Source organism: Anastrepha ludens, chromosome 2 (assembly GCF_028408465.1).
Source record: "Anastrepha ludens isolate Willacy chromosome 2, idAnaLude1.1, whole genome shotgun sequence".
NCBI classification, from domain to species: Eukaryota; Metazoa; Arthropoda; class Insecta; order Diptera; family Tephritidae; genus Anastrepha; species Anastrepha ludens.
Window position 1 is genome coordinate 183,539,019 of NC_071498.1, and position 25,372 is coordinate 183,564,390.

The 25,372-nt window shown below is 36.8% G+C and overlaps 1 protein-coding gene and 1 long non-coding RNA gene across 6 annotated transcripts in view; one reads left to right on the forward strand and one right to left on the reverse strand.

Moving 5' to 3' along the window:
- The window catches only part of LOC128856071 (headcase protein), a 95,019-nt gene extending 77,957 nt beyond the window's left edge, over nt 1-17,062 (reverse strand). The window contains exons 1-2 of one of the 2 annotated variants that reach the window (XM_054091447.1): nt 16,627-17,062; nt 13,558-15,493 (exon numbers count right to left, since the gene is read on the reverse strand). In XM_054091447.1, the coding sequence (XP_053947422.1) occupies nt 13,558-15,395 (1,838 nt within the window). In that variant the 5' untranslated portion in view covers nt 15,396-15,493; nt 16,627-17,062. Of the gene's footprint in view, nt 1-13,557 lie in introns of both variants that reach the window. The other variant, XM_054091446.1, reaches the window with a different exon arrangement.
- A 291-nt stretch (nt 17,063-17,353) lies between these two features.
- Nucleotides 17,354-19,555, forward strand: LOC128856073 (uncharacterized). Of its 4 annotated transcripts, none has more exons than XR_008453788.1 (4): nt 17,354-17,597; nt 17,650-17,913; nt 17,966-18,184; nt 19,408-19,555. It is a non-coding gene; the product is annotated as an uncharacterized LOC128856073 (long non-coding RNA). The 4 variants fall into 4 exon arrangements; XR_008453786.1 differs by having other exon boundaries at nt 17,356-17,597; nt 17,961-18,184; XR_008453787.1 differs by having other exon boundaries at nt 17,356-17,597; nt 17,658-17,913; nt 17,961-18,184.
- The last annotated feature ends 5,817 nt before the right edge of the window (nt 19,556-25,372 follow it).

The window sequence follows — 25,372 nt, forward strand, 5'->3', positions numbered from 1 at the left end:
GAAAAATGCCAGGGGTATACTCGCACATAGTCAGACAGATAAACCGCCAAACAAACATTTAAAACTGGTGAGAGAGGCCGCTGGAACAAACAGCAAGAATGACAGACAACTTGAGGCATAAAAACGAGAACGAGAATTTGCCATTGCTGCAACACACCCCATTTGAAATCTATTAAAATGAGCCCTTTTAGTGCGAAACGAAATGAAACGAACGAACAAATGAATGACTGTGGGCAGATGGATGTGTGGGAGTCGGCGCCATAAGTGCAGGCGTGCGTCGTGTGTGCTCGTATGCGTGTGAATATTGGAGTGGTTATGCGATGTGTTTATGTTTGCGAGTTTCATAAAGTTGCATTTTGGCAAGCGCCTGTTTCTACTCCGCAGCCGACGCCGACGCCGACGTCCTAATGATCCACTCCAGCACTGTGGTTCAGAGAATTTGGTTTGCTGTACGGCTTTTATTAGCAAACTTGCTGCTTGGCGCTCGTTGTTATGGCAGCTATTTGGACGTTTAATATCTCCATTGCATGCCACCAACAACAACACCCCCAGTTGTGTTTCCAAAACACACATGCACACACACACACACACTTAGTACTCAATGCCACTTTGATTGGACACTGAACTTGAATATGGAAATTGTCTGGATTACTGTTGTTTGCACATAGTTACTGTTTTGTGGCAGCAACATGCAGTGCCAGCAAGTTCATGTATCGCACTTGCAACATGCATGCATGCATTGACGTGGCGACCCGCTGTGCCCTGCATCGACAGCTGGAGTGCATGTGTTTATGCATTTATACGAACTGGCGGGCCGGCATGTCGAATGTCAATGGTTGCTGTTCCTCTCGGGTGATTTACGACCATTGCCATTGGACCCTTTGCATTTGCATGTTACCCCTTGCCGGTCAGATTTTGTGTCTCGAACGCAGCTCTTCCTCCGCCATTGGCGATGGCTGTCGGCATAATCGCCGCCAAAAGCAAAAGCAAGCGAAAAAACAAATGTTCTTAGGAATTGTTCGACATAAAAATGTTGCAGAAAATGGCAACAACAAAAAAAAAAACCTAATGTTTAACCCAATTTTTGCTTGCTCCTTTGGCACAAAAACTCGCAACCCGGAAAGCTGCCACTTTCCACCATTGAGATTTAATTTAATTTCTCCATTTTGAAGTCCTGTTCTCTCTCCTCCTCACCATGCTGGATACTTCTATGTATTTGTCGATGCATTTGTGGGCGCAAACCAAGAATGATAGAAAGAAGATTGCGCCCATCAGAGCGTACGTGACGTCACGTTTGCTGAATTGTGCAGTATTGCCAACCATTTGCTCTTCGCAATAAATTTAGTGCTTTTTTATACCGAAAATGCGACAATTTTTAAGTTTGGTGTTTCTTTCTTTTTGGTTTTAATTTAAGGCTACCGAAACTTTAGGTTAAAAAACAAACTATATTATTAAACAAAAAAATGTTAAAAAAGGTCACTCTGAGAAGATTTTAGTGCTAATGAAAATTTTTTTACTCTTATAAAATTTGATAATTTGAAAGTGCAAATTTAATTTTTGGCTCCATTTAAGGTTATGCAAAAATATTAAATGCCTCTCAACTCTTCTTAAGATTGAAAACCTTTTTGCACATTTTAAAAAGCCTTTGAATTTATTGAATGCGAATTAAAACCATAGAGGTGTAATCGTTTCTTCCGGTCATCAATCCTTAGTGAGACATAGGGCATTAAAAGTTATATTCATTGTAAAAATAAACAACAAAATACCAGAAAATACTAAAGAAACCATACTGACATTTTTACAAAAAGAGTACCTTATCTAGTTACATAACTTCCAATATAGCAAAAAAGTCGTTCCCCTAACAAAAGAATCTCGCTTAACAAAAAACACTCATAAATTAAATTGTACATAAGCATAACACATTTATTTAAAAATACGCACATTTTAAAGACAATCACGCATACAAAATTCTTTAAGTGATTCAATAAAAATTTGTTGGGTTATTTTCTTTAAATGGGCATTTAAGTGCGTTTTTATATCCAAAGCTAGGCAACTCTGCAGTAGCGAGAGAGAGATTTGACTGCCGAAAGCAGAAGAACACCAACAACACCGGCAATCGCGGGCAATGCCACCAGATGCTAAAAAAAAGTAAAGCTAAAAAAAACTGAGTGAATTATTTAACTAATTCTTAAAAAATGTATATTTTACAAAATTATAAACATGACATTTTAATTAGAACAGCTAGAAAAATGTCCTGAAGAAAGAACTAAAACCCCGAGACAAAAAATAATAAAAATAACAAATAAAAAATGCTAAATCGAGTTACGAAAATGGTAATCTGGCCATACTGGAGCTAAAATCACGTAACTAGTTGTCAAATTCGCTGAGCGCAAAGTAACGGGACCACGATAGGCGCCATCTCATTATTCTTTCCATCATGGGCGCAAACCCAGTCGGCTTTTTAGTCAGCGTCGCCCTCACAAGCATTCTGGCGATTCTCACACACATATTTCCTCTTTCAATGACTTTTTAACATTTAGTGGCTCACAGCACATTTAACAGGGAAAAAGAAAGATATTTTAAAAGCACTAGCACTAGTTAATTTACAGCGTTTGGTTTTCTGATTTGAAAACAACAATAGATAATACACATATACGCCCACACCTACACGCATTTCTCTTTCAAATATGCAAACAAATTTTGAATTCATTTGAGTAAAGTTAACTTTATCTATTGTGTTGCTCTTCAGTTCGCTGCTCTCCAATACCTTTCCCCAAGTTATGCAGTCAATTTCTGTGCATGTAATATTTCGCTGTTGTCTGGGTCTCGTTCAGTGTCACTCACTCGCTCACTGGCAATAAGAGCGATTATCTCAGTGCATATATGCAGAAGCAATATTTGGATAGAAGCGCACAAAGAGAGGATTTGATATTGAAATGATATTAAAACATTGTGAAAAGCATTGTGTATGTATCAGACCACAATTCAGACTAGGTGGAGCTTTCACTAGATGGGAAAATTTGCAGTATTTTTAAAGCATTTTGCGACGATAAGCTTTATTGGACAATGTCAAGGTACAATTACGTATGAATGTGAGATTCAGATTTTGTGAATGAAACTATCAGTCGAACTGACTGTAAGCCAAGCAAAGCAGAAATGCAAAGCAGCGCGCCATAAATGGGTATAAATAAATACACACATGGGTGCATACAGTGGCTCACAACTTACTTTGTTTCTTCATTTATTTCAAAGAAAATATGATATTCTTTTTATATAAGTTACGTTTTCGAAACCTTAAATGTATACTCTAATATCCAGTCAGGGTGAAAAGTTGTGCACTTTATCATATATTGACAAGTTTTGACTTTTTATTTAATTATTTTTTAGTTTTAATTAATTTAGTTTCAAAATTTATAAAAATTCGCCAAATTTTCATCAAAATTTCAAACTTTTAAATTAGAATTTTTGAAAAAATTATAGTTATACAATTTTATAGCTCACTAAATTTTGGTATAATGAAGCGCAAGTTTCAAAAAGCTCAAAAATCGTACTGACTTTTTATAACTTTTCGGTCGCGTTTTGCTTTTGCTCGCGCACTGTTTTATATGGAGCAAAACACTTAGAAAAAAAACTAGTCAAAACTCACCGCGATTTTTGAACCACTTGAAACTTTTACTTTACCAAAAAAATCTGCTATGGCAAAAAACAGAATTGTGCGAGCAACTTCCGGTACTCGGCAGCCGAATTCTATCCGCTCATTGCACACGCATCCACCCACTCGTCCAACCAGTCGAAGTTCAGAAGGCAACGAAGCAACATGGGTATTGGATTCGTTGATTTTTTTCGTCCATCCAACAGAACCTAAGTTTTTTCGTAAACAAACCGCTGTCATGAACCCGGTGACGACAGCTGATTGCTGATGCTTTTAAATTCGCTGAGAGCCGGTTAACAGCCTGATCTTGACCACAACTTCTGAATTGTTTCACTGTGGTTTTACGCAGTGTTTTGTTTTTGTTGTAAATATTCTTCTAACATCACAGTTACTTCGAATCCTGAGACCACATTTATAGTTCAAAATTACGTACCTTTTTTTTTTGTTTTTAAATATATTATATCTTAAATAACAAATGGTATGCATATCCTTTGAAATAAAGGATCACTCGAAATAAGCAGTCAGCCACTGTATGTATGTGTGTGCAAGCAAATAGAGAAAAGTGCGCAGATTTCAAACTTATCCACTTCTAAGTGGCTGAATTTGTTTGTCTGTTGCACTGTGGCTTGCATTACTATGTGCAAGTGCATGTGCACTGGGCGGCTCCCAGTCTGTGCGACTGACTGAGCGAGTTTCGTGGGAGTATTTTTTAATTAAAAGTTGCATCTCAACAGCAGCAGCAGCGACGAACTGATGATGATGCTGTAACGATAACGGCGCCGACACCAACGACACTGGCAATTATGGCTGGCTGCCAGGCATATGCGTATAGCAACAACAACAACAACAACAACACAATCCGCCAGTTTGAGGTAAAATGTTATAAAAATCATTTTCTTGTCAGTTTTCCATCACAAACGATGCCTTTTTGGCTCAACACAAAGCACACAATAGCAATAGCAATAGCAAAAACAAAAACAACAACGACCAAATGAAACGCAACACAGGCTCGCTGAATGGTTGATTGGATCATTTGATGTTGGCGGGTTCGCTCAAGTTCTAATAATTTGGTTGCCGATTGGATTATGATTTGGTTGCCAGCCACGCAGAGTAGTATTACAAAAAGCGTTTATAAAACTATTTTGTAACAAAAACAACACACATTTTTTACAAATAGTAAATTTGAATTAATATGCACGCAGCCAATAAACCTCGAAACCGCTGATCTGGTCTGTGATGTATTTAAGGCCCTTAATGTTTGTTTGTGTCCGCCTGGTGGCACTGTCGGCGCGACATTTCTAAAACTCGTGTTTGTGGTCCCATTTGACTACTATTAAGAATATCAAGTCGGTTCTAAGAGAACTTTTTCCACAAAAGACAAAAATTTTAAAACACAAACTTTGAAAAATTAAAAAATGTATGAGTGTTGCTTCAGCATGCGCATGGATCTGCCCCGTGATGAACTTTTTGATACAGAACAAATAGACCCCCTCCTCGTCGGTCTTAAATGTTTTGTATTTATTCTTGTAAGAGTTACGCGAACATTTTTTTGCTATATAAATAATCATAAATAAAACAATTATACGTAATTGGCGCACTTTGTTTTATATACAGTTAGCGCCAAAAGAAAGTGCACACCACATATTGATAAGTTTTTTCTATTTATTTTTTTACTTTGTAACTTCAACTATTTTTTGTTAAAAATTTTCGAACTTTGTATACAATTTTTAAAAATTCGGCAAATTTTCATCGAAATTTCAAGCTATTTACTCAGAATTTTTAGAAAAAATTCGGGCATGCAATTTTATAGATCATCGAATTTTGGTATAATAAGGTGTATACAATTTTAAGAGCCTCAAGGGGTTCAAAAATCGCATTGATTTTTTAAATTTCTAACGAAATCTGTTTGCTTAACGAAATCTGTTTGCTTTTTTAATTTCAGAGGATCCAGTTTAGATATATACATATATATACAGCTGTAGCTCCTTTCCAAATAAATATTTTTACTAATACTAAGTCTTAGGTCGCCGTAGCTGAGTGGGTTGGTGCGTGACTACGATTCGGAATTCAGAGAGAACGTAGGTTCGAATCTCGGTGAAAGACCAAAATAAAGAAAATGTTTTTTCTAATAGATATCGCCTCTCGGTCTTGTCAATCTAAATATATAGGAACACATTTATAAATGCATATACATATATACAATATGTTTTCCGAAGTACATACATAAATTTGAATTCTGAAAAAATGGCAAAAATTATAACGATTTTGATTATTATTTTAATGCAGTTTTTTTTTAAGTCACTAAGCAAATCCACATTTCCGGAGGTAGAATTATGGTCCCCCGCCTTAAATTAAGTCGAACCTCTTCAAAAAATGTTCAGAACTTCTAATAATGAAACTGGAAAATTTCACTTGGCATACATTTGCGTTAAATTTTTAGTAGAAATAAATGGAAAAAAGGTCAGTTTCTTGCAGTGCTGAACGGCTGTAATGATTTACTCCTAGAGCATCGCCAAATAGATATGGATCCTACCATAGGAGAGATAGCATAATTTGTTTCAACCTAAGTCCATATTAGTAAAAACGTATGCACATCTGCATTAAACAGAAACAATCAACAGATTTCAGAAACACTCAAGTGCTTAGCGTCACTCGGCAATTATCTGGCAGAATTGGAACATTATGGTAGCACTTTTCAGTGGTTGCAGCCTTAATCTCCATTTTTCACTTCTTAAATTGCAAAAGGCCATGTGAAACTTAGAAAATGAGGCAGCCATGTGAGCAACAACGAAAGCAAAAACAAAATAAGCAATCATAATTGATCATAGTTTTTCGCTGTTGCTATCGCCAACAATGACCTTGGCAGTGAATTGTAGAAAATAATAAAAATAAAATAAACGAATATCATCAGCAACACACACACCAGCAAATACATAAGACAACTGAGGTGGTACTTTTTAAATAAAAACACAAAACAGAAAACTTAAAAGACCCAAACACTGCAGCCTGCGACCCAACAGCTAATCAGTAGAAAAAAACAACAACAATTGCATACCACATGAGAAGCGAAATTAAAAAAAGTATGACAACAATAGTACCTATGCGCCGCTCTCACACCTTGAACATTTTGACTTTATGTGACACGTTTTGTTTATCAACAAAAGCATTTTTTATCAGCTGCTCAGGCAATGTACAACAGCAGTAAGAAATTAAAAGAGCGAGGAAGAGAAATTGAAGCTTAAAAGTATCAGTGTATTAAATAAAGGAAATTCACGAACTTATTTGATAAAATTAAGTAATAACGGGATGGTTTATAGAACGATACGAAGGAGAACGATTTGCATACAGACATACATAAAAATATGCGAGAGAAATAAATAACAAAAATTAAGATAAATATATTAATTTGGAATTAGTTGCGCTTTAGTTCTGGCGCCTAAGCTTAGGAGCAGGTCGACAGGACTAAGGAGATCAAGAGTGACGGTGAAGGTAAAAGCACAGAAATGTGGAGAAAGATATGGTTTAACAAAGTAAGTGTAAAATATTTGCGAATTGAGTTACATTTATTGATACGCTGATTAAAAATAAAAAATAAAAATATAAAAATGAGAAAAACAGAAATAAGAAAAAAACAATCTGATAAAAACCCAAAATTTAACCTCTTGCGCTATTTGGGCGTGCTAAACACGTTCAACGAAATTTGGTCTCAAAATTTAAAAGACGTGTCACGCGAGTCTTCAGAGCTTTCTGTGCTCCTTACTTAATAAAGAACTGTAAAAAAATAGCCCAATCTTTTATTAAACATAATATATCGTCCCCTTAGTATAACAATAGTCTATGTGCTCATAGGCTATTATTTTTTTATTGAATTTTTGGATTCTCCATCGTCGATTTTATATGTGGTCAAAATTTGGTCAAATTCTAGTTCCACAAAGTGGGTCAAAACGTCAGTCAAAAAATAATAAATACTTACCGACATAACGAGATTTGAGTGAGAGCTACTTTCGACAAAAAGTTTGAAATTCATTTTCTCAAAACATCAAAAAATTTATAGGCTATTTTAATACTAAGGGGACGATATAAATACATATAAAATATGTATTACTATATATACTAAATAATAAATAGTAGAATTATGTGCATTTCGCACACGCGATCTGCCCAAAGCTTTCACAGAAATTATTCGAAGTAAAAGCTCATTTGGAATTTTTCTGCACGAGATAGTCACTCGCTTTTGGAAATTAATTTATAGCGCAAGAGGTTAAAGCAAAACAGGAAAAATTTTATAAAAATATAATTTATAATACAACAGTAACCATATACTCGTAGTAAGTAACTAGAAGATTCAAACGTCGCACATATTTTCAAAAATTTAACAACTTAAAAGAAATGTAACAAATTTTCGTCAAAAATCCAAACTTTTGCATATGCAGTTTTATAGTCAATTGAATTTTAGTATAACAAAGTGTAAGTTTTATTTTGCTGGCGATCGTTTAGTGCATCTTCTCGAGCATTCGTTATAAGAAAGAAAATGATAAGCACCGTCAAAAGAATATAAAAAAAAATTATCCAAAATCGACGCAAATTTTGAGCCACTTTAAACTTAAGGAAACGTTTTCAAAACAAAATCCAGCAATCAACATAAACAATTTATTTAAAATTATTCTTTTCTACGAATTCGAGTGTGGACACAATAACACAACAATAAACACTCTTTGTTGCTGTGATCGTGTAAACGTGAATGGGGAGAACGTGATAGAGTTCACATAACGCGAAGAAATTCACGCTAGGCGCTCGGGCGTATGAATAATCTTCTCTGTATTGTTCCAATTTCAATGCAGATACATACACACCCATGCAGTGCATACATACATTTCGTACATTTTGTCGAAGTAAGAACAAATGAGTTTTCGCTGATCGGCGGCTTATGGGGCGACATAGACAATGACGGTGGGGTATTGTGGGAATTTAATTGGCTTTCTAGTTAGATCTATTTTTAATTGATAGTCGCAAATATAGTCCGTGAGTAAATAGAGATGTATGGTGTATATATATATATACATGTGTGTGTGTGTGTGTGGGCATGTCGCTCGTATGTTCCAGTTCGATGTTGACACATAGTATTTATTTCAGTTCTCCGCTAATTAAACTCATTTTATCTCAGAGTTTACTAAACTCAATATACATAAGTAAAAGAAGCGGTTAGAACATCCGAAATTTATCACACAAGTTTCTTTCTTCTTGTATTACGATTTCCGATAATATTTGAATCTATTGCCACACATCATTTGAGTTTGTAGAGAAATATGTACATGCATATGTATGCGTGCTGTTTTGGACGGATGCACATATGTTTTGAAATATTTTTAGAATACTCAAGAATCTTAAAAGCTCCCAGAGTTTTAGAAAATATTTCCTAATTTTAAGATTTTCGAGTTCATCACCTTCTCAGTTTAAATTGAACATCGGCAACTTTTCTCTTACCTTTTCATACTTTCAGCGTTCGCATAGAAAATCCCTAAAATCGATCCCGCTTACCACCAAAGCTTTCTTTAACATTTGCAGCTCTCCATTATGAAGTACCTCCATAAAGAGACACAAAGTGTCTCTAAAAATGAACTAACGAAATTAGTGAAACCGAAAACATTTGTAAATACTTAAAATAGTAAAAAGAAAAACAAATGGCCTTGAATTCATTGGCGAAATAAGTCGAAATAACGCACGCATACACACTTAGAAATTGGAGAGCGCAGAATGGGACAACAAAGCACAACAAAACTTTTATCAGTGTGGTTTTGCAATTCTAGGCCCGTTTCTTCTTTTCTGTTGTTTTTTTTTTTTTTGTTTTTTTTTTTTTTGCTAGTATGAACGTACAAAAGAAACACCAAAACATTGAAAACAATAATCAAACCAAGCGGACGCACCGAAGCACGAAGCAAAAAATATAATAAAATAAAATCAGAATGGAATTAATTTCTGTCCGTAGTTTTTTTTTTTGCACTCGACTTCTTGAATAGTAAGGCAACCAAAAATACTCAAAAGCATAATAAATAAACAAGAAAGCGAGTATATAAAGGCAGCAAAGAAAAATACTACACATCCGTACAATTCAAGGGAATGTTGTTCAATAGGCGAAATAACGAAATTTGCTTGTGTGTGTATGGTTGTATGTGGGGTGGCTCTAGCGAAGATCGTTTGCAGCTGGAACAGAAAACGACAGCATAAACGATCTTTTACAGCTGGAGAGCGCTTAGCTTCAAAGGCTGTTGTGGGTGGGAAACCGATAACAACACTAACAGCAACAAACTGTAACCATGGCAATCAGCAAGCTACTGCTAAAGACACCGTTGCTTGAGGGGACTGTTGTTGCCAATGTGAAGTATTATGGCATCATCAAAAATTTAAAGAGAAGACAGAAAAATATTATTCTGCCATTCCTATTATTTGTTATTTCTTTAGTTAAATACATGTCTAATAGAGAGGAAGCAAGCAATAACAACAATGAATAGAATAGAATAGAAGATTACAAGTATTGAGGCATTATTTATTTATTTATTTGTTTGTTTGTTTGTTTGCTTGTATTTTGTGGAAACAAAAACCAAATTTTTTAGAATGTATGCTAGCATTAACGGGCGCACATGATTTATGTGTATTGTAAGTATTTATTTATGCATTTAACATAATCCACATACATACATAAATATTTTATATGCCAAAAGAGAATTTAAGCCCATTGAGTAACATACAAGTGTCACTTTAACAATTTGGCACAAAGGCTTTAATCATAAATTTAATTTAATTACATGTGAGTACATCCATTCAAACAAATGCGCATGGCAAAGGTGAAAAGAGATTGAAGCATTGCTCATTTCATTTTTCGTTTTCCGGTTTTTGATTATTTTTTATTTTGTAATTTTATAAATTATTCCTTTAATAAATTGATTCATTAAAAATTATACAAGCAAAGGGAAACAAAAAGCGATAAAATAATTCAAATAAAAACTGCTTCAAAACCCCACCCTACCTTTTGTCAACAAAAACAAATTCCGATTGACTGGCCACACTGCCACGCTTCTTACTTCTTATCTTTTAAAAAATTATCACAAAAAAAAAATAAACAACTACGGCAGCAATAAAAAATATGGAAATATGAAACCAAGTCAAACTTGAAAATTTGGCGTATATGCGCCAAAAAAAAGAAAGATCAAAATAAAAAATATATACATACATACATAAATGAAGTGAAAGTAAGTTCAAAAAAGGATAAAGTGTCCAAGTAGGAGCGAACCGAAAGTTTATACTCGTAGTAATTTGTAAGTGATGTGTATGTTAAAAATTGGAGCACAAAGAATCCCTATTAACTTTAACAAGCAATCCCATTAAACGTAATGCACTTTTCCCCCCTCTTGGAAAATCATATATGTACGTATGTATATAGATATCCCTCGTCATACCACTTTGGGTATTTAGAATACTTTAGGCTACTGTCAACAGTTGTTATATAAAATTATATTATAAAGTTGGACGGCGCCAAATGTATATAGATCGCCTACAGTAAACAAGGCAGAAAAAATTGTGGTGGGTCTGTTTAGTGAGCTCCACTAATTGGAACGCAAAAATGTATAGGGCTTCGTAGACAAGTTGGTGCTCGATATCACTTCGCTATCGACCCAAGTCTGAAATATGGCGGGACTATCAAGCAACACACAATTTTTTCCGAAATATTGAAAAATTATTTACAAACAACGAAAGTCACAAAAAATTTTTTTTCTAAACAAATTTAGATGTGGTGGCGTAATCTCTCCATAAAGGTGTTGAATTTATATTGTATATTAATTACATAAAAGAGGGATCTAAAATAACTGTTAACCGTAAAACGATTTCTGTTAATCTCAGATCTTTTTTGTGTTACGCAGCGACATACAAGCTTCTCTCAGAGAAATCTGCTGTACAGTTGAATGTAATGTTGCGGTTGGTAAATGGGATTTACATTTATTTGCACGTTCTCCAAATCGTAGGATTGGAATCTTGAAATACTTCAAGAGTATCATTTTACTAAAAGTATTTTTTTTTTTTTTAATTATCTTTCGCTGAATATATTTTGAGTACAGAACAAAAGTAAATTTAAACGGGGATCCATGTAAATTCCACTTATTGAAGACACGCTTTAGAGCTTTTCTCTAATTTGACTGGAGCCTGCCACATATTTTAGTGGTACCAACATTTCACAAAGGATTTTTAGAAACATTCTCGCAGGAAGTTTTATAATTTATATAAATTTTAATATAACAAAGTTGAAACTTTAAGTTGCTGAAAAATCCCCTCAATTTTCTTCAATTTTTTTTTTGGTTGACGGTGTTGCGCATTTTCTCCATATACATATGTAGAAAAAAAATGTCGTACATTCGTTACATAGAGAAAATGAGAAAAATAGTCAATACTGGTCAACATATTGATGGAATTGATGAAACACTCGACGAGTACATTCATTCAAAGCATCAAATTGGTCAATTAATAAGGAAATATTTGAATGAGAAATTACTCTAGTACTCATTTAAAGAACTAAAAAACAAAAATACAACCACATGCCAATCACCTGATTTTCATCTTGCAATTTTTTGCGAGTTTTGCACACCGCAAACGCGATTTGACAAACGCAACAATTATTTGCATTGTGAGCACACCATCTAATTAAAAACAAATATTCAAGCAAAAGCACTGTGTAAACCACATTTGATTACTGGGGAATATTTATGTTGTGACAACAGCATCAGGGGTATTCTCTATAACACCATTAACAGTAGCCTACAACTCATCGATAAAGAGCAGCAAAGGAAGTTCAATGTAGAGAGATTCAGAACGAATTAAGAAGCTTAATTTACAAACACGTGCGAACAAAATGAGGATTGTGTTGCAAAAAAGCGAAATACAAATACGGAATTGTTCTCGTTTTTATTATCGGAATCAAGGCAAGAAATTTGCAACAAAAATACTTTTTTATCGCGGGTGATATTTTTTCAGCTGTTTGTTTTATTTAAAAATACATACAAAAAAGGAAAAAGCTACATAAGTGAAAAAAATGTGATATTTCTTGAGGTTATATAAGTGGCTTGAGATTATGCACATGTACATTTGTGTATACATACATATATGTGAATAAGCGGCTAACCTTGGATTGATTTCTTGAATGAGAAAGCTTTATTTAAAATAACATCGGCGTTTTGGAGATGAAGCCTGACCCTAACCTATCAATGTCTTATGCGCCAGACTATTATTTTATTATTATTGATTGTATTGTTTTATATTTGTAATTGTACAACTATTTAATTTAATAATTTAATGGAGTATTTATAAATATAAAAAAACTTCTATCCAGTTAGCCTACACCTTATGAAACAAGTGCTAATTGCAGATTTTCAGCGGTAAATTTGTGGTCTAAAAGAAATTTGTACTAATGGTTAGTAGTGCAAAGTGGACATATTAAATGATTTTTGTCCACATTTTAAAGTTTGAGTTTTCTCCGCAACTAATTTATTACTAAAAATCTAAAGTTAATGAGAAAGGAACATTTCAATTTTTTTTTATTTATTTGGGAAGACGATTACTTTAAGTTATCACAATCCAACTCCTTTTTCAAAATATGAAGCGCAAAGAATTTTCCAGAAAATATCTTAAATCAATGTAAACACATCAGCTTGTCTCAAAAAGGTTCACATATTTTATTTTATTAGGGTAATGGTAATGAAGAGAATTCTTTTTATTTATTTATCTCGGCGTTATTACACTAAAAATGATTTTATTAATTTACTCGTTTTAAAGTAACTTTCAGTTCGATCTTCACTTTAAGTAAATATATTTAAACGTAGGTACTTGGAAAATAAGGAAAGCCTGTTGTATGAACTCACCGTACACGCTCCGAATAGAGCTCCACCTCCTTGTTCTTTTGCTGCTGCACCAAATGCTGATCATAAATACTCAATTGTTTTATCCCATTTAATCCGTTAGCGGCGCCAATGCCACCCACAATCGGAGTGCCCGTGGGCTGCTGCTGTGCTGCCAATAGCGCAGCATTGCGCTGAATGGTATCGACGCAGCCGTTTAGTGCTCCGTTTAAGATACTCTTCGATAAGCCATTCTGTTGCAACAAACTCTGCTGGTATTGTTGCAATTGCATTTGATGTTGTTGTTGTTGGTGTTGCTGTTGTGGATTGTGATGTATGGGCGATATGGAAATGTCGCCGCTCGAGTGGGAGGCTGATGGCGATGTGGAGCCGCTGCCACCGCCGCTCGACGACAAACTGCCAGCTCGATCACGCAAATCTACGCCCAAAATATTATTCAAAGAGGTAACACCCTGTTGTTGTTGCTGCTGTTGACCCTGTACCTGCTGTGGCTGTTGTTGGTTGCTGGTGTTGCTGCTATTGTGCAGACCAGAGCCTATAACTCCAACACTCGAATTGGTTATTGCGCTGAGTTGGTTGTTGTTATTGCTGCTGCAAATTAGCGTATTGTTGGGATTATTCGCGATAATTGCGTTGCCAGCGGTTTTGTTGGTGTTGTTGGGTGTGCATATGGCGCTGATCCCATTGCTAATATTGCTTCCACTACTCTGCTGTCCGTTTAGCAAGACATTTGCCGACTGCTGTTGAGCAACTTCCGATGGTTGTTGTTGCAAAGTCTGTTGGGCCTGTACAGGCGATTGTGGCATTTGTCCTTGCTGTTGTCCATTTGCAGCATGGCTATTAGAATTTACAGATACCAGAGTTGGTTTCGTCCCATTATTATTACGATTTCTTTTCTTCTTTTTCTTTTTGTCATCTTCCTCGGCGGTGCTGCCGCCTATGCCATTGCCGTTGGCGCCATTGACCACCAGCAGGCGCTGCTGGTTCACACCGCCAGCTACTAGCCCACCATTTACATTTCCATATTGCCCGCCATTTATCGTTGAACTAGACTTAGCGCCTGCTATCTGCACTGGTGGCGTCCAATCCAGATCCTTACGGATGTGACCGTGCCCACATTTGCACACACATGCCTTATAAACCAAATCATATCCTTTCTTTGTCCACAAATTTTGACTGCGCTGGCGATCGGACCACGTACGTGCGCGCCCCATTGACTTCAGTGTGGCCAACACGGATTGCTCCCACGCATCGAAGCATTCACGGTGCATGTATTGGCCCATGTTGCAATTCTCATTATTGCAAAGGACACGCACAACATCGCTGAGGTCGTCCAGCACAATAAGGGAGGCATCCAGTTTCAAGCATTCCCCATTGGGATAGCAACACCGGGTGAATTGATCCTGAATATTAATATTACTATTGCCATTTATATTATTATTAATGTTGTTATTGTTGCTGATGTTGCCGACATGATGTTGATGATGCCCATTCTGGGTGACCGAGGTCGAACCGCCAGAAGCAGCCCCATTCAGCGTTGCATGTGCCAGATTACCCGTTTGCATGGGCGGCATGATAATGGTGTTGTTGTTACTGTTATTTAAGTTGCTGCTGTTGGTGATAAGACTATCGTTGCTACTGTTAGTGATCGCGGTGGTGCCGTTAGTGGGCTCAAGCAAAGTGGCCCTGCTGAATAACGATGAGGAGTATAGAAATGCGTGTGGCTGCTGCTGGACTTGCTGAGTTTGTTGCTGTTGTTGGTGTTGAATTTGATGCTGAATTAAAATGCTGGAGTTGCTGTTGGCGCTATTGCTGTCACGTCGTGGCGCCATAAGTAGCATTTGGATTGGCGGCGACGCTTTTAGACTTTGATTTTGATTGGTTTTTGAGCGTCAAATTGTTAGAATTTTTTCATTAGTTTCTTTCTTTTGTTTTGATACTGAATTTTATTATTTGGTGTTAAAAACTTTCATTTTTAGAAGGATTCAAAATTTTCACAGCTCTTTAAAGTTGTGAAAATTGTTTCGTTCACTCTAATTACATTTTAAGTTTTTAGGCGACATGCTCGAGTGTAATATTACACGTACAATTAAAATGTAGGTAAAGCGATTTGTTCGTTTTGATTGTAAAGACGTTTTTCTATTTTGGGTATATATCGAAAGGAGTCTGCAAATGCTTGCAAGTATTGCTCAATGTTCCAAAAATCTGTAGAAATACTAAGCCTAGTTGCATATATTTTTCTGATATTTAGTTTCTTACGTGTTTCTTATCAAAAATTGTATGTTTATATAATTACTCGCGCACCAAAAATGTCTATTATTCATTACACACTTAAATGTATGCGTTTTTATGTATAAATATTGGCTTTGTTATACCTATAGTTTTAGCTGTTTTTGATGAGAAAATCACGTTTTGTGGAGGTTTTTAATATAATGTGTATATATTTAAATTAGTCTTTAATGAGTTTCATAAAGTGCTTTAATTATATTCAAATAGATTCCTGAGTTTTATTCAATTATTTAGATTAGTTTTTTATTTGAATTTGAGTTTAAACTGCAGCAATTGCCAAACGTGATGAAATAATTCTTTATCCCGAAGTTCTACAGACGCAAGAAAGCATTCCCATCAGAATTATTTAGACGATCGAAAAATCCAACCGTCAAAGCAAATTTCGATGTTCTGACACTTTTTCAAATTCACTTTCGCTTGTTCGCGCTTGCAATCATAATGCTTGTTGCCGTTGTAGTTCTGCGCAATTCAGACGGGAAATATTCCGAAATAAGCGAAGATATTCAAAGTCGTATCTCCAAAATTATAAAATTCAAATGCCAACACCGAAGCACATCACAACAAACGTATATCGTTCTGTACTTTGTGCATTACTTGCGTTTTCATGCAGCATAAAACTCGCACAAATTTTTGGTTTGCCGGCTCTTCATCACACGAAGCCACTATGTTTTGCCTATCGCCAAAAGTCGTTTTAATTCGTTGATTATTTTTTCGCTCCTTTTAAATGTTAATTTTCTCGCCACACAAAAAAATATTTCGCGAATTTATATTCACTTTACTCACTGTTTATTTCATTTACACTTGGCAGTTTTAATTTTTTGTTTTTCCAGCTACTACTCTGCTGACACACAGAATGAACAACACAAGTCACTCAAATTCACTCGAATTCATAACACAACTTGTCAAATAAGTCAACTTGTTCAGCGGAAAGCGAAATTTAAACTATTTCCATTTGTTGGCAACTTTGTCGGCGTGAGCTTCTTTCGTCCACGACAAGGCGGTCTGTTCAAATCACGCCAGCAACAAGTTCGTACGCAACAGCCAACAGCGAACTACGAACCAACGCTATTGCTTTACGCGACGCTGCTTCAAGTGCAGTAGCAGAGAACATATTAAACATTCATTATCGTATTAGCAGAGAAAAGATCTCTGGTATTGGTGTACGCGCGAAAATATAGCAGGACTATTGGAGCTTGGAGCAACAGCAAACAAGCTTGCAAATACCAATCGGAAGGCAACAACAGCAAACGGCTAGGCGCATGACAGCACAAGCGCAAGCAGCACTGAGTCGTCGAACGATTATAATCACAATAACGACGATTGCTTTCGTTGGTCGTTGCGTTGCATCGAACTTCGACAACCAACACGTACGTATCAACCATGTGTGTCACACCAATTTGAGTGCGGTGCAAGCGAGACAACCAATACTCTGTTCGTTTATCGTTTACAAACTAATGCACAAAGCGTAACCGGCAAAAATGTAACAGCAAAAAAAATTTTGCTTGCCGGCACAACGAGTATATGTGTTTATATGTCTACCGAAGCTGTGATGAAGTCGACGAAATTGTTTTAATACATAAATAGTATACTACGTCACAACCATAGGCTAACGCAGCGAACATAGAATATATAAAAGTATTCATATGTATGAATATATACTCCGCGGTAAATGATTCCAATCAGACTCACTCCGATTCGGTACGGTGCTGACGAACCATCCAACAACAACAACTGCCGAATTGTGCAGAAAACATGTATGTATGTATTTACAAATGTCTATGTGATTATTTTGTTTTGCTTGCTAAGTTTTGCAGGCTGCATTTTTTGTTTATACTCTTCCTTCGTATTCACTTGCCTTGATTGCCATGACGGCACGGACTCGTTTGCAGCGAAAGAACAGCTACAGCGCAGCAGTTGACATTAATACTGACGTCGGCTGCATTTTTCGCTTTTATTTGCAGCAGCAAAGTTGGAGTGATGCAAAATTCTGTGCAGTAAATTTAAAAAATATGTATGTATGTACATATTACACGTTTTGAGCAAAAATTGGAATAAAATACCTGGATTTGGGTAATTAATTTCGTATTTATTAAAATAAATTTCAATGATGCATTTAGTTTAGGTGCCACAGTTCGTTTTACCAAGTGTTTCATGATTGCGCAGGAAGCCTTTTTTCCATCCGGCTGAATTTCTACAAAGTGCTGTTGGTCCTGCGGCCTAGGGACCATTTCTATGTGTCTCCATTAAAATGTTTTGCATTCGAGCGAAGTGCAACCGACAACTATAATTTTCCCTTTCAATGCAGTTGCGGGTGCCACCATCTCACGTAAATAAATAGCACGTATGTATGTATATAAGTATGTATGTATGTATAAACGGTTTATTTCAGCGCAAGAACCGGATGAGATGTTTTCATAGAAAGTAGTTAGAATTCGCTGATAAAGTCAAATTGACTAAGCAACTGCGGGTAAAGGGTCAGCAAATTCGCGATCTTTCCAATATAATCGAAATGTACTGCATATATGCACATATGTATGTATGTATGTACAAATGCTTACATCAACACTTTTTTTGGTTGTAGGAAGAAAATGAATTGTACATTTACTATTACTTAAATTAGTTCCTTATTTGCACCTTTCAATGCCACATCATCCACTATAAATTTGTAAACCTTAATTTTTGCCGGAGTTGTACCCGGTAGTATGAATTAAGGAGTACAGCTGAAGTAGAAATAAGAGAACTTAGCTTCAAGGGCATCAATGCATATACATACATACATACATGCATACATAAAGATGCATGCATATAAGCATATAAAAAATGGGACGATAATGTAAAAATATCTAGAACAGTCAAGCAAAGAGAATTAAGAATGCTCTGAGCAAAATAAAAAGTCTGATCGATGAACAAGCAGAATGGACGAAAGCAGCATATTTCTTTGCACAATGCATTTGTGTATATATGTATGTACATACATACGTACATGAAAATTATACAAATGTATATATGTATGTATATTATATGTACGTGTATACATATATGTATGTAAGCAGGGAATACCTGTAGTAATGAGACAAATTTCGAATGGCCAATGCTGTTTCATATAAAACGCACCAGCACCAAACAAATTTGCATATGCAAATTGGTAAAAACGAATATAATTTTTTCCAATTAAAGTAAATAAACTTATTTGCGATTTAGTTGTGTATATAAGTACAGGTCTGCTCATGTAAAAATTATCCAGTAGCTTAATTTCCGAGAATTCTCCCTCAAAGAGAAAATTTTATTTATTTATATAGTTTAATATTATTTATTTAATTTATAACATCAAAACAAGTGCATGAACGCAAAACCAGTAACAATATGCAAGTTTTACGAACAGCTGATTAAATTAAACGGCCATATTTTCCCCGATTTTCATTACAATTATTTAAAATGAGAAGTCAATATATGTATATATTTTTTTTTCAAAATTGGCATACAGTTTATTTATACATTAAAATACTATAAATTTTTATTTATTTTAATCATTTAAAATGGCGGAAATACACTCAATTCTTCCAGGAATGTCGCAGCGGGGCTTCTCCATCGGCGGGCATTGTAGCATCGGCGTCAGTGACCTGAATACAAAAAACCAAAAAGTTTGTTGTATATTACTGTCATAATTTCTATATGAATTAAAAACAAATGTAAAAAAAATCGCGGAATAAAATGCTTAAAAAAATGAATTTTGGGGAATTTAGGGGAAAATTTTTGCTTGGAAACAATTATTTTTTCGAAAAATTTTCGAAAACTTAAATTCACATAGGAAGTAATACCATAAAAAAGATGTGTGCAAAATTTCAGGGTTCGGTCAATAACTTTTCGAGTTATCGTTTACGCCAATTCGAAAAATATAGTTTTGAGAAAAACGCGTCTAAAGTTTGAATACATGAAAATTCAACCTCTCCCAGCGCTCGAACGCAAAGAATAGAGTCGTCACGGTTGACGATCTATAATATAAGAAATACTTAAATTTACGATCTAGAAATTTGTTCGACATATTCTTAAAGGATTATATTAACACTTTATGAAAAAACAATAGAAATCGAAATTTTACAGGTATCTGTCCCTTTAAACAACTTTTCACTTGAACTACCTCGTATTAACTAAAGAAAATAAAGCAAATAAAATGCCAAATAACGAGCTTCGGAATCACATGATTTATTTTGGCCACAATAATTTGTTCCATTTCATCATCGCTGAAGAAGAACCCTTGATTAGCAAATGCAAATTTAATTCGTGTTTATTTTTAATTTGCGATCAGCTGGTTTTCTCACTTGCAAGTTCTTACGAGTAAACATTTTTTGTGGGTTGCAAACGTTTTCAGAGCAAACCGCCGTTTTGGAAAATATCCAATGAGAAAAAGACATCTGTGAGCCTCTCAACTTTTCCGCAATTAGTACCTTGGAGGAAACTTGAACATTTGGACAGTGCAATTAATAAAGCAAACAGGGACACATTTGTAAGTGTTTTTTATTCTTATTTTCACCTGAGAATCCTTCAAATAGATCTATCTTATAAAGCTTACATTTTCTATTTATAGATAAGCGGGGGAAAGTTGGAGATTCCTCGCAGTGAAAAAGCGAGAAAGACTGCCCAACGCCAATATCGAACAATCTTCAGCATAAGAGGCTAGTGAGACTTCCTCTGGTTGTTGGGGAAGCTTCGAGATGTAGAAGTTGAAAATCGAAGGAGAACGGACACCATCTTACGGCACACCTTGCTTTATACTCCTCTGTGCTGATCTCGGAATATGACTGACAAATGCCAACCACTCATATAGGTCGCGGATCACCTCTTCAGAAACTTAAAACTTTCTCCCACTAAATCCACTGCGACTCTTTTTACCACCTGGACAAAGGAGGTCTAGCTGCAACTTCAGGTGCACGTCGATGATACCCCAATACCGACGATAAATAACCCCAGAATATTGGGAGTCACCTTTGACAGCTTGCTCTCCTTCTCCGCGCACACAACCGCTATTGCAACGAGAGTACAGAATCGCAACAAGGTCCTCAAATCGCTCGACGGCAGCACTTGGGGCAAAGACAAAGAAATGTTTCTGTCGACCTTCAAAGCAATAGGCCGACCGGTTCTTAACTATGCTGCGCCTGTCTGGTCGCCTGGAACCAGTGATACGCAGTGGACGAAGCTCCAGACCTGCCAAAATACTGCTATTAGGACCGCGACAGGATGTCTCCTGATGTCCCTAATTCAACACCTGCATGACGAGGCTCACATGCTTCCCGTAAAGGAGCATAACAAAATGCTCGGTAAGCAGTTTCTGCTAGGGTGTCACCGTAGGCCTCACCCATGCAGACACCTGCTTGAGCCTGAGCCATCTCCCAGGCACATCAGGAGACACTTCCTCAACTACGGGGACGAGATCCAGGACAAAACAGACAGACCACTCCAGGATCAGGCAGTATACAGACAGGTCATAAACGACATTCATCGGGATACCCTTACCACCTTCTTAAGCTCCCGACCCCCGAATGCCGTTATCGGAGTCCAACCACCACCTATTGCAGACGAAGAGCTCCAGCTTCCCCGACTCTCCAGCTCTCCCCGCGTAACCTTGGCACAATTACGTTCTGGATACTGTAGCAGGTTAAACTCCTACTTATCCAGAATCGACCCCGACATACTCAACATATGTCCGGCATGTGAAGGCACCCCGCACGACACTAACCACGTTTTCACATGCCCCATCAAACCCACTCATCTAACACCTCTCTCCCTCTGGACCCAACCCTTCGAAACAGCTAGTTTCCTGGGCCTACCGTTAGATGAGCTAGGCGAAGACGACCGGTAATTATACTACACTGACAGGGCGAAGAGACTGCTACAACAACAACAACAACTGTAGAATGTCATCTAGTAGCGTGGAGTTGCTGACCACGTCAAAAGCCTTCTTCAGATCCGCTACTACTAGAACAGTCCTCTCGTAGAGGCGATTTTGGTTGAGCCCACGGTTTGCCTGAGTGTTTGTGTGGTACTGTGACCTCTGGGGAAATCATGTTGATGTGCGTTAATGTTTCGTGTAGAGTGGGAGACGAAGGAGCCTCAAGAGCCTTCACTTCTGGATAAAGGAGAGTTATCGGGCGATAAGCTATAGACAATCTGTACTTCTGCCCAGAGAGCTTCTTCCAGAAGCGGGATCCATTTTATATGGTTTCGAACATGAATTAAACAAATGTCGTTTGAGAACATTCATACATATATGTATGTATATGAAAATCTGTTGTAAATGTGTAGGTGCATTCTTCTATGCGCGCATATACATTTGTACATAGTAAAGGCGACTAGACACAGTAAAAGGCATTAAGGTATTAAAAATCATTCCAATTCAGGCGTACACAAGAGTCAAATATATGCGTACACATACATATGCACCTACATACATACATACACACAATGTTTATAAGAACTAATAGGTGTGGGAATCAGTAGATGAACACATACATACATATGTACATATATTTCTTGTCGTCCATGCATCCAAGCATAAACAGCAAAACCTAACAATTTTCAGTCTCTGCTGCTTTTGGATTTCAACAAACTCAGGCACGAGACCCACTTTGCCATCATCCATGCCACAGTGGGGGTAGCAGAGCATCGGATTGGCAACGACAGTAGCACTGAATAGTCTTGAGAACAAGGGAAGTTGGCGCACTGAATGTTTCTACTTTTTAAAATCCGCCAAAGCCATGGAGCCCATTCTGCCCTCCTAAAGAACCAACCAACAAGAACAATAAGAGAAATAACAACGACGTAGTCGTGCCTTGATAATGGCATTGGCATTGGGATAACTAAATACTTATGTATATATGAATGTGTGCACATATATTTGTACTATTTTTTTTTTCATTATCCAACTCTTGAGCGTTTGTGTGTTTGTATGTGTATATGAACTCACTTCTCAGCCCACTGCAGCTACTTCAGTGCCACGGACGAACTCTCCATTTCGACTCGGCATAGTTCAGAACTGTGTCTTTTCGTTGTCAATTATATACATATGTATGTATATATGTACAATACCATTATATCATACATACACACATACTACAAACTTGCATACTTGTGCATACATATGTATGTACATAAGTACGAAAAACCATCATTGTGGCTGGCAATTCGACTCCAACGCTTGAGGATCATAGCAAAGTGAGTGTGTGTATGTGGAGAGCTGAACTAAGCGGAGGGAGATGGGAGTGGATGGCATATTCTACCACTGCCTCTACCATTCAGTCGCTCGTTATGGCTTTAGTGTTCTTTTTTAACCCACCTCGACCCTCCAGGCCGATCCTTTTGTTGGATTCTATTTACACTATGCCAGAGAGGCCTCTGGAATGGCGACGCCAGTGTGCTTTAGAACCAGCCAAGCAAACAAAACAAAGCAGCCAGCAATCATCATCAACGGCGGCAGACCAAGCAGCTCCAGCAATAGGGACGGCAGTGATTGGGGAGCTGTTGTTGATGGTTGAGTGGAAGTTGGCGATGATGTTCGTGTGAGCCGGGCAACTTCAGAGTTGTGAAAATAAACAAGGAAATAAAATGCGAGCAAAAATAATACGTTGCAAAATAATAAAAGAAGTAAGAATGCCGCTGTATTGACAGCGGTGAAGACTAGGAACATTTCTTTAAATCAAACATTTCTAACTCAAAATCCAATTCCTTCACAAACTCGACAAATCAAACTTTCGGTCCATATATAGTACATCACCCTAAACTGTGGTATTGTCCAAAATGGATACTGTAAAAAAATACAATTTCAAATATTAGATATGTAGTTAGATATAGCCTTTTCTCAGTAGGGAGCATCTGCAAAATGTCACCCGATAAATCGATCAAAATAACCCGGGAAGCAAAGACAAATGAGCGGTGTGCTAGCGTCAAATATTCCCTATAGGTAAACCTGTTTCTTAGCTTGGGTTCTCCTTACGAAATTTGTTGCGTCTTCTTTGAAATGCCGCATTCTGGATGCTCGATCTTACAATGGTACAAACAGGGGTAGAACTCAGCTCGGGGCTTCCGAATCAAAATTAAGAGCTGTAGTGTTGCAGTTGACATTATTTTGCGACTCAACAGGGCTTTATTGAGGTAAAGGACACTTCTGTTCCACAAACACCTCAGACTTTCCCGTGCAGGTTATGTGGTAACTATTAATAGAACTTAGTAACCTACTAGAAATATTATAGAAAATATCTGCGAGAGTTGCTTAACTTATAAAAGGCTTTCTCATTTCGTAGGCTGGCCCAGGGAATGACCCCACATATTCGACCACGTTATAAGTCGAAATTAGAGGTGCATAAAACACGGCATGTTCTGTGTGGCACGCTTTTTCTTGCTGCTTTGAGTCACAGATCGTTCGTAATGGAAATCTTGGTAAACGTGCATGAGTTAGATTTTTCTCTAAATCTCGTCTTACTGCTAATGAATGTACATTTGTGGTAAATACGTTTTGTGGTACAAAAAACAACAAAAGTGCTGAGGCGAATAGATCTGATTAGAAATTTATTGACGACACTTAGTTGAAAAAAAGCGATAAGTTCAAAAATGCAGCTGATGAAATGAAATTTATTAGCTCTTGAGATTCAACACGGTTCAACAACGCGTTGAATTTGTTAAAACGTTCCTGACCTCTGAAAGGTAATTATCCTCAGTGATGCGGCTGCCTTCTGATTAAGCTAGAAAAAATTTCCCTATTAGGAGTAATGAAAGTCTTCAGGAGAATCAGCAGATGCTTCTACATTCCGAAAAAGTCACTGTTTGGTAGGGATTTTGGTCTGTGGGTATAGCCGGTCCTATTTCTTTCGAGGACGTACAAGGAGCCGCGCCTACTATCAATCGCTGTCTTCCAAAAGTGGTTATCTGGGATGTGCCCTCTACATCGAAACTGCGGCGCCCATTTTCTCGAAATTATGTTCCAAACAAATTGTCATCAAATATATTTTTGTATATGGAAATAAAACACATCACTTAAACTGTTTGTTTTATTTAATTTCCTATCTCGAGCAGGTAGCACAAGTAGCACTAAAGCGCCATTTTGGTACCGTTATGAGACCTTCAAGAGGCAGATATCTGCAGCCAGCCAGAACTGTTGATGTAATGGAGAAGATTAATGGGATTTATGTTGGAGCACTGCACCAGGCTACCGATGAAAGGAGCAACCAGTGACCTTAATCGCCTGGCTGCCAAACCCGGACATTCACAGAGAAAGTCTCTTCCTTCTCTGAAAGGTCCCCCCCAAACACCGGTAATCATAGCGACGACTTAAGAAATTTAATGGCGCGTGCTTTTTGTGAAAAACATAATTTATAATTTTAGGAATTTTTAACAATATTGCGTGCTAAAATTTCAATTATAACTCAATAAAATTACAATAAAATAAATAAAATTTCGATGGCTAAAAAGAGTGTCCTGGAAAGAGCGCGTGAAACAGGTAGGTGAACATTAAAGAAGAGTATATGTTTAACTTTTGAAG